Raw genomic sequence first — 17529 nt, 5'->3', positions numbered from 1 at the left:
AAGTGTCAAGCATCACAGAAAATTCTTTTACCTGCTGGGCCATTTTGCCAGCCCTGCAAATAGACTCTATCAGTCACAAAAGTTTTAAAGATGATTCTTGTGTTGACCTACCCAGCTGTCATTTTTCTGATGTTTATCTTACATGCCTTTATTGGTTTTGGAGATGGGAGGAGTGGGTGGGGAGTCTTGTCCTATCATTGTGTCACTCTGATACTTCCTGCACTTGTGAAGTTTATTTATATAGGAAAACATCCCACCATACTCAGCATGTTCAAAAGAGGATTATTTTTGTAAAACTATTAATTTTTTTTTGCTTTTCTCAAGAGTATTTCATATCTTTGAATTCAAATTCCTTAAATCATCACTGTTTTTAACAAGCCAAATAATTGCTACTTGTTATTTCATATATATATATATATATATACATACATATATATATATAATCAAATTATTGGTATATATGTGAGTTTAGTTTTTTATGGTAAAATAGTCCATTAAAATTCTTGACATTAAAAAAAAAAAAGAAGAGAGCTTAATCAGAGTGGAGCTTAATTTTGTTTCTGCAGGCTGCTGATACATTTTCCAAGCCCCATATCAAGCTAGATGACTTGGTAACTTCTTGTGAAGTCAGAAACAACAATAACTGTCCCCTCACCAGGGAGAAATAAGAATAAACCTTCTCCCAAGCCAGTTTGAAAATTTTTAAAAAGTAATCTATATAAGATGTTTAGCATAGGGCTCAGCACACTAAACATTGGCTAATACTATTTAGGGGTAAGTTTGGTTCGATCGTTAGATGTATTTATTATGTATACAGTATTTTTTACCAGAAGAGGGTACCACATCTCATTATAGATGGTGGTGAGCCACCATGTGGTTGCTGGGAATTGAACTCAGGACCTCTGGATGAACAGTCAGTGCTCTTAACCTCTGAGCCATCTCTCCAGCCCCCCTAGATTGTACTTTTAAGAATAAATTAAAAGCTTTACTTTAGAATGTGTCTCCTTTCTCACAGAAAACGAGCTAGAGGCAGATATCTGAGATTTAAAGGATAAAGAGCTTAGAGAAGCTACAGTAATTACCATCACTGCCGCCCATATTCCTTCTTTGGGAATCTTAATACCACCAAAGAAGTGTATCAGTGGGGCAATCCAAGGACAAATTAAGGATAATTTTTTAAAATCAAAAGTGTAAATTTTACTCAAGGCAAATGGTTGCTTTGGAGTTTCTCTTATTTATCAATGTCTTGTCCTCCCTCTAGGACTTTGCTACTTTGCAAATTGCTATGACAAAATATCTGAAAAAAGCAACTTACAGAAATATTTGTTTTACTTCATAGTCTCAGAGTACAGTGCATCAGGAATGGAGAGATACAATGTAGTGAGAATTTTTGGTTTCCTTTAAAAAACAGGAATGTATGGGAATATGTTTTATTTGTTTTTTTGTTTCAATCCTGGGTTTGGGATATGGGTCAGCTTCAGGTTGTCCACAACAGCTGATTAAGATTTGCCTCATGGCTCTAGCAGGGTCGTGACTTTGCCAGCTGGAGATAGTTTCTACAAGTACAGCTGTTGCCCCTGTTTCTGGTGGCTGTTAGTTGCTGATTACTGGATTACTGGTTGCTGGTTGGAAATATCCTGACAACAAATATCAAACTCACCCCAAGTAACTCAACACTCCTAGTCGTCAGGAAGTAGTCAATGTTCCCTTTCCCCTCTAACCGTATTTCTCTCCTACCTAGTGTTGGGGGTAGAGGGAGGTTGGAAGGGATAGGACTGGTGTGGGGAGGTAGGAAAAAGAACCCAATAAAGTAGGCAAAAAAACCACCCAATTACACACAGGATCCAGAGTGGCTCTAGCAGTGGCAACAGAGCATGTTGCAGCCAGTGACACCACATTCAGAGTCAGGAAGCAGAAAGAAATAAAGGCTGATGCTTAGCTCACTTTCTCACCCCCTCCCTCTTTTCAGTCCAGGACCACCCCCACTTCACTGTGGTGTTATGCATACATTCAGGATGTCTTCCTTCCATGAATTCAAGTTCCTCTCTGAAAACATTCTCACAGACATATCTAGAGGTGTTTCCATGGAGATTTTATATCCTGTCAAGTTGATACTGATGATTAACTGTCACCTCCCGTCAAAGATACTTTAAGCACTTGGCCTTGGCCAACAATTCAAACTCCACAAAGCTCAGGTACTCAGTACTTTCAAGGCAGATCTAGACTTTGGGACTACCGAATTTACTGTGGATAGGTAAGGTGATCTCTTTTCTCTAAATGGTTTTCAATCCTGCTAGCTATGCAGAATTGGAAAATGCAGAATTCTAGTCCCCACTAATTATACAAGTGTTCTTTAATTCCCAGAACCATCCAAAGGTGGACATGATAGCATATGCTTTTAATCCTAACACTCTGGAGTTAAGGACAGGAGACTCAAACGTTCAAGGTCATTTATGGCTGCAGAGCAAGTTTGATACCATTTGGGTTACAAAAGCCTCTGTCAAAACAACAACAACAAAACAAACAAACAAACAAATAAAACCCCAAAGAACAAGGAAAGCTCAGTGATAGTTTAGGGTAGGATAACACATCACTTGTTCTCAAGGCAGTAGCTGCTGGAATGACCTGAGATGTACCAAATACTGCTTTCTCTCAGGAGAATCCTGCATACCAACTATTCTTCTTCTCCACAAGATACCAGTAAGTATGGCTAGGTTAGGAGTAAAACCAAGGCTCACTGTCATATTACCCAACCCCACAAACCCTTTACCTTTATCAGAAGACTAAATATTGGGATTTATACCAGGAAGGGGTGTGAAGAAAGACAGCTATCACTCAACATTTTGGGACTTGGAAGCATCCCTTCAGCTCAGTGCATTTTCACAAATAGACCTAGTGCTATGCCCATTGCATCCCTGCCCTCTACAATATCCCTCTAGATGTAATAATCCATCCCTCCTCTTGACATTTCTTTCACTTCAGACTCTGGGCGGGGTGGGGGGAGGGGCGGTGGCATCAATGGCACTGTGATGCCAGGCGAGGAAGAAAGTAGCAGATAATTCCTGCTGCTGCGGCGGCTGCTATGTTAGTATCCGATCTGGGTCAGGGTTTGTGGAAGTTGAGAGCTTACAGTACTGTCTCTGTGCCCAGGAGGAGTCCAGCTCAGGTCCCCAGCAGCCTGGGGAGGCTCTGCTGTACAGTGGTAGGCAGAGCAATGTTAACAAAGCACTCAGACTGTGCTGTGTGTTGATGACTCAAGAATTTCACCGGATCCCACGCTCATGCTAGTTGCCACTTCCAGGAACTAAAATAAACCTTTAGTGCTAAGAGACAGCAGGCCTTTGGGTCTGCTCATGAAAATAACCCCAGTCCTAAGAACCGGCATGCCATTTTACACAATGGAATGTTACACAGCCATTAAGCTCGCAATTATGTGAACTGCGGGGACAGAAATCAGAATATGAAATGATGTTAAGTGAAAACAACAGACGACGGACAAAGCATGCTGATTGCAACTTCGTAAAGCATACGTAGAGAGTACATCTCTAAAGAGCTTCAGAAAGGAATGAGGACTATAATTCTGTTACAGTCCGTGGCTGTTTCCACAACACATTTTTTCTTTTCTTTCTTTCTTTCTTTTTTTTTTCTTGAGACTAGGTCTCACTATTCAGCCCAGAGTGGCCTAGAACATATCCTTCTGCCTCCAGCTGGGATAAAGGGCATGTACCTGCATGCTAGGCTCCCAAACATTTCTGGGGACAATGACAATGTCCTGGCTAGTTTTATGTCAACTTGACACAAGCTAACATCATCTGAGCAGGGAACCTCAATGAAGAAAATATCTGCATAAAACTGAATTGTAGGCAGGCCTGTAAGGTGTTTTCTCAACTATTGATCAATGGGGGAGGGCCCAGCCAATTGTGGGTGGGGCCATCCCTGGGCTGGTTGTCTTAAGCAAGCCATGAAGATCAAGCCACGAAGCAGCATCCCTATTATGGCCCCTGCATTAGCTCCTGCCTCCATATTCCAGATCCCCTTGAGTTCTTGTCCTGAATTCCTTCAGTGATAGACCATGCTATGGAAGTATAAGCCAAATAAATCTGTTCCTCCCCTACTTGCCTTTGATCGTGGTGTTTCATTGAAACAATAGAAACCCTAAGACAATTATAGACCAGGATTGACTCAGGATCACTACACAGACAAAGATTAACCTTGAACCTCTAACTTTCTGGTCTCTTACTTCCCAAGGGCTGGGATTAAAGGCATGTACCACCATGTCTGGTTTACACAGTGCTGAGGATGGAACCCAAGGCTTCCTGTGTGCTAGATAAGCACTCTACTAACTGTACCACACCCTAGCCTAATAATTTTCTAAGAAGGCCAAGCTATTCCACTCCTTGGAATATGCCCAGAAGATGCTCCACCACACAACAAGGACATATGCTCAGCCATATTCATAGCTGCCTTATTCATAATAGACAGAACATGGAAACAGCCTAAATGCCCCTCAGTTGAAAAATGGATATAGAAACTGTGGTACATTTACACTATGGAATACTACTCAGCTATTAAAAACAAGGAAATCCCGAAATTTGTGGACAAATGGATGGGTCTAGAGATGATCTAGAGAGTGACTGAACCCAGAAGCAAAAAGATTCACATGGTATATACTCACTTATAATTAGGCACTAGCCCAAAAGGCATGTCCCACGAAAGTCTTCACTTACCAGGAGATTGGGACAGATGTGAGGACATCTTACTGAGACACTAGGTAAGAGAAATATAGGAGATGGGGAAATAGAAGGACCCAGAGGATCCTAGAAACCTACAAGAAGAACATCATGATGGGTGGATCAGGGACCAGGGGGTCTGCTCAAACTATTGCACTAACCAAGGACATTACAATAGTAAACATCGAACCCCTACTCCAATCTAGCCAATGGACAGGACATTCTCCACAGTTATGTGGAGAGCGGGGACTGACTTTCACATGAACTCTGGTGCTCCATATCTCTTTGGTGGGGATGCCTGGTGGCACTCAAAGAAAGAAATTTTTCATTCTTATCATGAGGTTCAGAGATACCTGCTCTTTAGCTCATATAGCAGCAAACTTTGAATATAATTTGATTCAGAGTATAGAGAAGTGAATGTCACAGTGAGAAATTTCTTCCTAAACCCAAGCCAAGCAACCAATTTCCAAGACAAGAATTTATACATATTTGGGCCTCTGTTAAGTCACTATACTGTGTTTGAAATGCAATCATTTATTCTAAAAGAAAGGAAGCCCTCTGTCCTTTTGGAAAACTGTCAACAGGTCCTTATTTGTAAGACTAACTACATTGTAGCTATCTTGTTACTTTGTCACAGGTAGCACTTAGAAGTAGTCTTTATCTGTCACACATCTGGATATTAAGTTAATTTCTCTCTCTAGATAATGTATAGACCTTGTTTTTTCTAGAACTGGTTTTCAGTCAATGCTTCATTTTTGGTTTTCTGTTTGTTTAATTTAACAGGAGAGTAGTTTGGAAAAGGGTTAGATTAATACAGAGTTTTGCTATATAGCCCAGGTTGGCCTTGAACTTATGCCCCTCCATTTTTGTCTCTCAGTTCTGGGATAATAGGTGTGTGCCAACACGCCCAGCTGTTTAGGTTCTGTTTTGCTTTAACTTTGTACACTGAAAGAGACTTTACTGGAGCTGTAAATATAGTACAAAGAATTGATGTAGACCTTTAAACCCAGACAACGCCAATGGTAACATCGTATCTACCTCCAGCACACTGACCAAAACTATTATATTAACATCCATTAGTACAATACTAGTTACTAAAGATTATTCAAATGCCACCAGCCTTTTCCACAAATGCCTCTTTTCCATTCAGCACCTAATCCAGGATCATATATAGTACAGTGTTTACATCTCAGAAATAAGTTTTCTCATTGGAGGTTAAAAGGGGGGAAGGTAGTAGGTGTTCCAAACAATTTATGGTGCCAACCTCTTGAACCCAAAAGGGAATGGCATCATATCTATACTGAAGTCCTAAATCCAAGACACCTCATCAGGGTTAGTGTAAAAAATAAATAAAACATACACTAGCACTTCTTACAAACGTATAAAAGGATTTGACAAGTAGGTTATTTTTAGAAAGCAATATTATGAAAGTGACAAAGTGAGAGGGATGGCCTCCACTGTCTCTTTTCTCTGCTTCATTTCTCCTCAAGATGCATTTTAATTTTCACTAGAAATTGTAATATTTAAGTATAACATGAATGCTGAAACACCCACACCGACAAGGAAGGGGCTCTGCTCTGTACGGTTGTTTGCCTGAAATCAAGTGCCAGCTTGCAATTGGCTCACATTAACGATGTCTCAGCTTTATGGAGGTGCAAATGATACACATTTGGTAGAAAATACATTTTGGATTTTGAGTTCAAATCTTTTCCTAGGCTGGTGATATGTAGCCCTGTGCACTTTAGTGATCCTGAATACCTACTAGACAGCCACACCATCACAAAAGTGAACAGCTGCTACATGACTGTCTACAATGGCTGCTAAGTTAGTGCTATGGGTCAGGTGGATTATGCATTTTCATCTCATGATGGCTGAGAGACACAGCATCTGTGTGTCCCACCATTGTCCTTATTCTACAAGGAGAGGGATAGGAAACAGAGGTTAAGTAAGTTGTCCAAAGTCACAGAAGCATGTAAACTATACAGACAGGATTTGATCCTAGAGCAGCCTAATTCCAAAGCACTCCTTTTAGGAAGCATGTCAAATTGCTTCTCTAAGCTCCTGCCACAGTTCAGACACTGCTGGATATTTAGGGGCACAATATTCAATTCTCACAGCCCAGTGGGCAGCAACTAACCACTAAAAATAATACAGACCCCTCTTGCTCTCTCAAACATCCCTTGGCTCGGTTACAACCAGAGATAATTAGAAAACTGAGATGGGGAGCACCTCCAGATGCAGTGCCGTTCACCTGTAATCCCAGCACTTGAAAGCTGGAAGCAGACAGATCACTGCAAGTTCAAGGCCAGCCTGTTCTCCATAGTAATTTCCAGGTCAGCCAAGACTGTACAGTAAGACCCTATCTCAAAAATCCCAAAACATGGTTTAAACCAACACCTTGAAATATTAGACTTTTTTTCAGGTCTTTGGAGTGAAGATCTCTGCTCTCTAAATAGCTTGAGGCTAACCATTATGGGTGGGGCTTTTTTAAAGATGTATTTCTTTTATGTGTATGGATGTTTTACCTGCATTATGTATGTATATCACATGCATGCCTTGTCCTCACAGAGGTCAGAAGAGAGGGCCAGATCCCCTGGGACTAGAGTTACAGGTGCATGGGAGCTATCGTGTGAGCACTTGAAACACAACCCAGGTTCTCTGCAGAAGTAACAAGTGCTCTTAACTGCTGAGCATCTCTCCCAGCCCACAGATGGGCTTGGGGATATTTATAATATGCATCCCCTCCCTTGTGTGGCTTATGGCCAGGTGTGGATAAGGCCATCCAGCTGGGTTCCTGTGAAGAAAATGTGTGAGAAAGGCAATGTGGAACTATACACATATTAGTAGGACAGACTCTGTTGAGGGAAAATGTGTATGCTTCAGAAATAATAGTAATATTTCATTTCAAGTATGCTCACAAATTTGGACTAATTTGCAAAAACTAAGAGAGGTGCCAATGGTTCACAACTGTACTTTGTGGGCAAGCTATTCTGAATTATATCCCTAAGAAAAATGAGTAATGATCCTAGGAGTTATAAATTGTAATTTGATCTTAAGGGTGAAGGGTTAGAAGGCTTAAATCTCAGCAAATGCCAATCACTCTCTTTTCCTGCCTCAAGACATCAAATACTCTAACCCTGTGATTTTCAGTGCTGGGCACACACTGTAACCTTCATGTCTATGTGGTACTTCTGGAAATTATGACAATTTTTTTTACTTTTTTTTAGGGTTTAGACAAGGTTTCTCTGTGTAGCACTAGCTGTCCTGGAACTCACTCGGACTCAAAGATCCACCTGCCTGTGCTTCCCGAGGGCTGGGACTAAAGGAGTGTACCACCATCATCTGTTGGGACTATGATAATTTAATTAGTCAGGATGTGGCCTAAGTCTTGGAAGTTTGAAAAAAAAAGTCTGTGAAGGAGTTTAAGGCACAGACAAGATCGGGAACAGTTGCCTTAGCCAGCGGGTCATAATTGTGGCTGGCTATCATAATCACTTTAAGGATCTGTTTAAAAACTCAGATACTGGGCTGGAGGAATGCCTCAGAAGTACACTGTCTGTTCTTCCAAAGGCCCCGAGTTCAATTCCCAGCAATCACATGGTGGCTCACAAGCATCTATAATGTGATATGGTGCCCTCTTCTGGCACACAGGCACACATGGGGGCAGAATACTGTATAAATAATAAATAAATAAAATCTTTTAAAAAATTCAGATACTGAACCACGTGTGGTAGCACATGCCTTTAATCCCAGCACTTCTTGAAGGAGAGTCAGGAGGATCATTGTGAGTTTGAAGCCAGTCTGGTCTACAAAGTAAGTCCAGGACAGCCAAGGCTCCACAGGGAAACCCTGTCTTGAAAAAAACAAAAAACAAAAACAAAAACAAAATTCAGATACTGAATTGGAAAGATGGCTCAGCTGTTAAAAGTTGGGCTCACAACCAAAACTTCAAAAAATTCAGGTATTTGGACCATAGTCTACACTATTTAAACCAGAAAAGCTGCCTCAAGTCCATGACCTATATTAATATCTGGCCATTATTATGACTTACTAGAGTGGTCCCCTACTGTCTCAAGCAGTGGCTTTTCAAGCTGTGCACTGTCTTAGAAGACTCCACTTGTAAGGTAGATTTTGACTACATTTTGAGGGGAAAGGATGACTGTAGTCCTTGAGTGAACCCAGAAACCACACTGTCCATCAGCACCAACCATCCGGCACAATCTGATAAATGACTTCTTGGGAATAAAAAAGAATCTGACTTATAAATTTATTGGGGTGAAACAAAACTGCAGGGACATATTAAAATTGTATCAGGGAAATGAGGCTCAAGAACTTACCAAACACAGTAGACTAAGGAAAGGATATACCTCCATCACCTGAACCCCATAAATTGATGGACACCTAACACTGATGGCATAGCCCCGCACCAACCTATCATCTGCATCTTGTATGTACATGTCAAAGACCAAGGACTCCCTGACTTGGCTTGGTCCCTTACTGCTGATGAAGCCTATTCAACTTCCTGCCCATGCACCTGTTTGCCCAGTGAGCCTGAACCTAACCCACCATTTCCTGTTCCCCACCCAGTTCTGCCTTTTAATATCACAATTGAACACTGTCTTTTTGCTTCACGATTGACATGAGCAGCTCTGTCCTAGCACTGGTTGAGTCACTGTCTTATCAATACAGACTCTTTCTGAGACCACTTCTGAAACCCCTTGAATGCTGCTGCAGCCTCTTTATAACTCGTATTTATTCTGTAACTCACACTCATACACAGAGATGTATCAGTGCATGTGTTGTGTGCTGAATGATATGAGGGCTACTGAATGAGACTGGAATAAAAGAACGTGCATTCACCCCACCCAGGCTTCCAAGGTAGGCAGATGTTTGTGACACAGTGTCTTTGAAACTGCTAAGCCTTGTGAATTTATTCAACAAATTCTGACACTGTGGAGTGGTACAAATGTGTTCCTCTCCATTTCTGGTATAGTGCCGACACAGGAAAGTAGGAGATTTTAAAAAAGCATCACAGGAGGGCCATCAGGATGGCTTGTGTTTGCAAAGGTGCCTGCTGCCAAATCTGGCCACCTGAGTTCAATCCCACCTACATGGTGGAAGGAGAGAACTGACTTCTACAAGTTGTCCTCTGACCTCTCCACATGCAAGGTGTGGCATGAGCACACATATGCTTAAGTAATGCAGTGAAAGCACCACAAATGATTAAAATGTGCAGATAATCCTGGGACCCATCGTTCCAGCTAAAACTCCAAAGCTGACATAAGAGCAATGGCAAAAGCAGACAGTGATGGCTCCTATCTGCAATTCCAGCCCTAGAGGAATTGAGGCAGACAAACCAGGGCTACCTAGCAAGACCCTGTCTCAAACAAACAAACAAACAACAACAAAAGGAGCCATGGCAAAATTGGCAATGGGACTTGGTAGTTCGACAACATTGATTTTTAAAATAGGCTGCTTTTATCACATTTATTTATATATTCTGGGACAGGTGGGCATGTACATGGAGCTCAGAAAACAATTTGCTAGACTCGGTTCTCTAATTCCACCATGTGTGTTCTGGGAATTGAACACATTGATTATCTGCCTCGGCACTAAGGGCTGTTATCTGCTGAGCTATCTCACCTTCTCAGCAGCCAGTTCCGAAAGACAGGAAGTAGACCGAGAATAAGTCCTTAAAACAACTGTTCTCCTTCAAGATTAAAGGAACCTCACTTTTCCCACGAGTGTATGAGAGTTAATTTTATGGCGCGTTTAGAATTTCTACACACTAATGGTAGTAAAGCCCCTTTCCCCTCTCCTCACTGTCCTACTTTGTTTTCTAGTGCTGTGATAAAGGTCATGACCAGAAGTTAGTTAGGGAGGAAAGAGTTTATTTGAGCTTACAGATGGAAGAAGCCAAGGCACGACTTTAAGCTGAGACCACACAGGGGTGCTGCTTACTGGTTTGCTCTTGTGGCTTATTCACTTTTCTGTATTATACAACCCAACTACCCAGAGGGATGGCACCACCCAGCGCGCTAAGCTGCCCACAACCACCATCAGTCAATAATATGCCCCACAGACATGACGACCATGGGTCAATCTGATGGATGCAATTCAATAGTGGTTCCCTCTTCCCACATCACTCTACTCTGTGTCAAGCTGACAAAAACCAAGCAACAAAACAAACATAAAATTTGGTAGAACACCCACCACAACAATTCATAAAGATGTGCACAAGTAAATGCTATACAAGGATAAAAATCACTATACCCATAATGAGGAAGAATATCCACGACCTGATGTGCACTTTTATTCATCATGTCAACACCATCTTGAAGACAAAATCCATAGACAAGGATCTCCACTCCAACACACACACACACACACACACACACACACACACACACACACACACAGAGTTGTTGGGAGAGCTTTGAAAATAATGATGCTAAGACCACACTCATAATCAATGACACACATTCAGAAATATCTGAAGATGTTCTGCTCAATACCCTGTTTTAAGAGGCTTTAAGAAGTACAGGGAGATGGCTCAGAGGGTAAAGGTGCTTGCCACCAAGTCTGATGATCTGAATTCCATCCCTGGTACTTATATGGTGGAAAGAGAAAAATCAACTCCCTCAAGTTGGCCTCTGACCTCCAAACTCATGTACACATATATAAACATACAAACAATTAATGTAATGAAATGTCTTCAGGTGATTTGTGTGATCTAAGTTGGAGAATAGTCACTCAGACTTAGTGGTTCTCTAACTTGAGTGTGCAATCAGCATCACCACCAAGGAGTGGTGAAACACAGACCTCTGGATACCAGCCCCTGAGGATCCAATTCAGCTGAATGAAGCCTGAAACACTGTGCTTCTAAGTGGCTCAAGAGATGCCAAAGCTGTGGGCCCAAAGAACATATCTGAAAAGTAGAACCCTATCTCTAGAGTACTGGTTCTCAGCTTCAGCTATACATTAGAGTCACAAGACGTATGAAGGGTACATGTTAAGAGTACTAATACCTGGGGGCTGGAGAGATGGCTCAGTGGTTAAGAGTACTGTCTGCTCTTCCAGATATCCTGAGTTCAATTTTCAGCAACCACATGGTGGTTCACAAGCATCTATACTAGAGTCAGGAACTAAGGAGAGACAGAGGAAAGGGCCCAGATCAGAATTGCCGTCAATTATCTAACTTCCTTCATCTAGATCCCACCCACCACCCAATGGTGCCACAGGCTGAGAAGAAGCTTTTGACACTTGGTCCTTCAAGGAATGCTTCCATATCTAAACAACAATGTCTCAAAGAATAAAACAGCCACTGTACATTAGACTTCCTGTAACTGCTCTGAATACCCAGAAAGGCAATGCCTTTAGCATCCCAGGGCCAAGTAGCAAACAACTAGAGACCCCCTCTATAGATCAAAGCCTGCCAAACTGCTCAAACTAGTTAATCACAAACTGCTGTCCCTTCCCTGCCTTTCCCAAGAAAAACCCAATAAAGTACCTTACCCAAACATTTCCCTTGTATCCGAGTTCTGCCTCCTGATCATTGTGTTGTCTTCCCTATGCAAACCTGTGGCATACATCCTGCTCTAGCACTGTGAATGTATTATGTTCTGTTCCTGAACCTCTGTGTCTTTTTGTTGTTGTTGCTGCTGCTGCATCTGACTATCTCCAAAAACAAGGTATAACATTAGCTAGGGGTAGTGGCACATACCAATAATGCCAGCATTTAAGGGGTGAAGCCCAGCCTTAGTTACATAAAGAGTCTGAGGCTAGCCTGGGCAATGTGAGACCTTGGCTCAAAATACCAATAAAAACTGAATGGAAGTGTACCTCTCCTGGTAAAGTGTTTGCGTAGCTTGAGCAAAGTCCCGGGTTCAATTCTCCAGCATGACCTAAACATTGAGTATGGTTGCACATGCCTGTAATCGAAGCTGGACTCAGGAGATAGGGGCAGGATGAGCAGAAGCTCAAGGTCATTCTTGGGCGCATTGTGTGTTAGAGGACAACCTGGAATACAAAGCACCTGTCTTGGCATGCTTAGTCCCCAGCTGATGAACTGTTTGGAAAAATTAAGAGGACTAGCCTTATCGGAAGAGGTCTGTCACTGGGAGCATGTGACTGGGACCCAGCCTCTCTCTCTCTGCTTGCTGCCTGCTGATCAGATGTAAAGCTCTCAGCTGCTGTTCCAGTGCCATGCCTTCCTTTGTACCACCATGTTCCCCACTATGGATAAACTAAGCCACCAAAACTAAGCAAGACCCCCAATTAAATGGTGTCTTTTATAGAAGAGTAGCCTTCATCACAGTGTCTCTTCACAGCAATAGAGCACTAAGACAGATCCTACCCCCTCTACATATATATATATATTTATACATACATACATACATACATACATACATACATACATACATACATTTTATACAGGCTTTAACAGCTATCTTCTTTTGAGAAGCAGTCTCCTTTAAGAGCATTTAGGGCTGAGGGAAATTTAAACAATCTGTTGACATGATTATTATTTTCTAAGTCAGGCAATACATGTAAATATCCATGCCTTTGGACTATTATTCAAAATACAACGTAAATTGTTAAGCAAGTACTCAAGGATAACCCCAGAATGGAAAAATTCAGGGACTAGAGACAATGAATATAGTTAATTTCAATACTCACTTTATTATACTACATACTACAGGATGACTGGCACTTTCTTCCCCCACAATGCACACTTGCAGAGGCCAGATGTTGATACCAGGTGTCTATAATTTTTCAACTCCATTTTTTTTTTAGACAGGGTCTCTCGCTAAACCTGGAGCTCACTTATTAGCTAGATTGGCTTGGCAGGAAAGGGCCAGGATCCCCCTGTATCCGTTCCCAACACTAGAAGAGCAGGAATGTGTCAGCATGCTCTGTTATTTCCATGTGAATGCTGGAGACCCGAACTCAGCTTCCTGTGCATCTGCAAAAGCACTTTACCTACTTAGCCATCTCCCCTGCCCCTTACATGGCGTTGCAAAATGCTCAAGTTGGTTCTACTTTCCAAAAAACATTTGCAAGGGGGCTACAGCTGTTCTCAGTTGGTTTCCCTTACGTGTAATCTTTCCTGGCTTTGATGTCCACCATTGCAGAAAGCCAGATGTGGTGGCACATACCTCTAATACCAGCACTCACGACATCTAGGCAGGAGGATCAGAAGTTCGAAGTCAACCTCAATTACAGCATGAGTGAGACCCTGTTTCAAACAAACAAGCAAACAAACAAAAAACCCAAACAAACAGACAAAACAAAGACAAACACAAAACAAAAGCCCTATTAATGGTACGGTCTCAGAGTAAATAGACAGATCCCAGTCAATATGAAATTATTATCAGCTGCTCAAAAAGCAGTTATCCCCCACAACAAAAGCAGAGTCACATGGCGAGGACAAGACTATAAACTGAATGATGCTATGTAGATAGCAAAAGGGCGGAGCAATATAAATCCCGGTTCAGGAAATTACTAGCAGCCAAAGCTAGACAAATACGGATAATCCCAAGGGAAAATGACAAGCTACAGTTCCATCTGCCTCAGAGAAGGAGGCCAGCTATATTCTTCTTGCTCAGGATTCAAAGACTGGTTTCCCTGGTGATGTTTCCAGGGTCTCCAACGCAGCAACATGCCAAACCTGGGCATCTCTGAAATGTCAGCCTCTAGAGCCTGCAGGTTCTTGATCTTGCCAACTGAAGAGCAGTACCAGCTCACAGTGTGGGGTGTGGGGAGACAGATCCACGGGTACAGCTTCCCTCAGGACAAAAGGTTTCACCTAGAAGCTTCTTAGTAGAGTGTGGAGGACAGCACAGCCTGAAGAAAGAGACCAGAGTATCAGTTCACAGCAACAAAAAGAAGCAACTACAGGAACACAGTTGCTTAAAATTGAGGTCCTTCCTCAGGAGTCATACGGGCCCATGCATCCCTCATCACCACTGCTTATTGTTTTCATGTAACTGTCTTGCTTATCCATCCTCCTTACTGGAGTACAGATGTTCAACTTACAGTGGCATTATGGCCCAACAAACACACTGTAAGCAGCAAACAGTAAATCAAAATGCATCTTAAGGACTGACTGAAAAGATGGTTTGGTTGACAAGGTACCTGAGTTCAACCCCAGAAGCCATGTAAAAGTGTAAGATATGTTGGCATATGCTTGTAATACAGTTCTAGGGAAGCAAAACCAGGCAGATCCTGGGCTCACTGGCTAGCCTAGCTTACTGGGTGAAACTCAGGCTAGTGAGAGATCCTGTCTCAAAAACAGGATGGTGTGTGTGTGTGTGTGTGTGTGTGTGTGTGTGTGTGTGTGTGTGTGTGTGTGTGTATACACATTACATATATAAGATATATATGATATATATAGTGGCTTATATCATATGTTATTATATGAGAGATGTATGGCTTACTGTAATATATGTACTCACTAAACTCTTCTAAAAAGGTTGTACCAATTTATACCCATTATTTTTGTACTTTTGCACTATTGGATTTTTTTCTACCATAAGTACATAATATCTTATCAAATCAAATCTTTCTGAGGCCTTGTTTAGAAATTTGCTCAGTGTGCTACCTGAATTCTAGGTTTAGTCTTTTTTGTTTTGTTTTACTTGTTTTGGTCTTTGGTTTTTAAAAACAGGGTTTCTTTGCGTAGCCCTGGCTGTCCTGGAACTCTCTCTGTAGACCAGGCTGGCCTCCAACTCTCAGAGATCTGCCTGCCTCTGCCTCCTGAGTGCTAGGATTAGACACCATGCAGCTAGGTTTAGTGTTAACCACCACATTTTAAAATTGACTGGTATTATATATAATGTATAATATAATGAATTTGTTCATTTGAGTAAAATTGAAATAATATTAAAAGGTATAAAAAGTAATCACCTTTCCCATCTCTCATATATCCCCAGTTCTTTCTTTCTAAAATATTTTTTAGATTTAATTTTTATATGTATGAGTGTTTTGCTTTATGTACATATATGCATCACATGCATGCCTGGTGCTTGCAGAAGTCAGAAGAAGGCATCAGGCCCTTAGAAATTGGAGTTGCATAGGATTATGAACCACCAGATGGGTGCTAGAAACCAAACCCAAGTCTTCTGCAAGAACCTCAAGTGCTCCAGCTCTACAGTCCTATCCCCAGTTCTTTAGAGATAGAGAAAGTTGTTATTAGGGTCTATTTCTGAAGGGTGGCCCTTTGGTTAATTGTTAAAGATTGCATACAGACTAAGGGGGCTTCCTTGTGTATTTTTAAAATATATTTTATTAATTTATTCATATTACATCTCAATGGTTATCCCATCCCTTGTATCCTCCCATTCCTCCCTCCCTCCCATTTTCCCCTTACTCCCCTCCCCTATGACTGTTCCTGAGGGGGATTACCTCCCCCTGTATATGTTCATAGGGTATCAAGTCTCTTCTTGGTAACCTGCTGTCCTTCCTCTGAGTGCCACCAGGTCTCCCCCTCCAGGGGACATGGTCAAAGGTGAGGCACCAGAGTATGTGAGAAAGTAATATCCCACTCTCCACTTTACTGCGGAGAATGACCTGTCCATTGGCTAGATCTGGGTAGGGGTTTGAAGTTTACTGCACGTATTGCCCTTGGCTGCTGCCATAGTTTGAGTGGGACCCCTGGGCCCAGACCCATGCGTCATAATGTTCTTCTTGTAGGATTCTAGGACCCTCTGGATCCTTCTATTTCCCCATTCTCCCATTCTTCTCTCATCTAGGGTCCCAACACGATGTCCTCCCCTCTGTCCCACTTTCCTGGTAAGTGAAGACTTTCATGGGACATGCCCCTTAGCCTATTGTCCAGATATAAGTGAGTATATACCATTTGACTCTTTCTGCTTCTGGGTTAACTCACTCATTATGATCTGTTCTTGTTCCACCCATTTGTCCACAAATTTCGGGAATTCCTTGTGTTTAATTGCTGAATAGTATTCCATAGTGTAAATGTACCACAGTTTCTTTATCCATTCTTCTACTGAGGGACACTTAGGCTGTTTCCATGTTCTGGCTATTATGAATAAGGCTGCTATGAACATGGTTGAGCATATGTCCTTGTTGTGTGCTGGAGCATCTTCTGGGTATATTCCAAGGAGTGGAATAGATGGGTCTTGAGGAAGCCCTATTCCCAGTTTTCTGAGATAGCGCCAGATAGATTTCCAAAGTCATTGTACTAGTTTGCATTTCCACCAGCAACGAAGGAGTTTTCTCCTTTCTCCACATCCTCGCCAGCATGTGGTGTCACTTGAATTTTTTATTTTAGCCATTCTGATGGGTGTAAGATGGGTGTATTTTCATACACATATCATGTATCATTCTCATTTATTTTCCTCCTCCTCTACCCTTCCCCATGCTTCCTCCCTCTCTGACTGAGTCCCTGCCTTCCCCCAGTGAGTTCTCTCTTCTGCTCATTGGTCCCTTAAAAATCCCCTTGCTATTTTATGACCTTAGACAAACACACAAGCACATATATGCACAAATATTTACAATGTAGGTTCCATGTATAAGAGAAAATATTTAGCATTTTTTCTTCCTAAGTTTGGCTTATTTTGCTTAATATCATAATGCCCAGCTCATCAAATTTCCTGCAAAGGAGATTTCATTTTTCAAGACTTACTTCTTCAGATATGGGTGCAGGTAATGAAACTTCCTTGGCAAAAGCAGTATATTCTTTTAACTGCAGAGCCATCTCTCTAGCTCCAATTTAATTTTCTTGTTATCAGTTTCTCATATAACTTACCAGAGTCTCTCTATGAATATATAAGCA

General features: G+C 41.7%; 1 protein-coding gene across 1 annotated transcript in view; it reads right to left on the bottom strand.

Moving 5' to 3' along the window:
* Window positions 1-11027: 11027 nt before the first annotated feature.
* Window positions 11028-17529, bottom strand: part of TRMT2B (tRNA methyltransferase 2 homolog B) — a 50636-nt gene continuing 44134 nt past the window's right edge. The window contains 2 exon segments of the mRNA XM_084788598.1: window positions 11028-14532; window positions 14534-14576. Of these exon segments, the coding sequence (XP_084644724.1) occupies window positions 14419-14532; window positions 14534-14576 (157 nt within the window). The 3' untranslated portion in view covers window positions 11028-14418.

Source organism: Acomys minous (genome assembly GCF_964271855.1).
Source record: "Acomys minous genome assembly, chromosome: 7".
Classification (NCBI taxonomy): domain Eukaryota; kingdom Metazoa; phylum Chordata; class Mammalia; order Rodentia; family Muridae; genus Acomys; species Acomys minous.
This window is presented reverse-complemented; position numbering and strand designations above follow the sequence as displayed.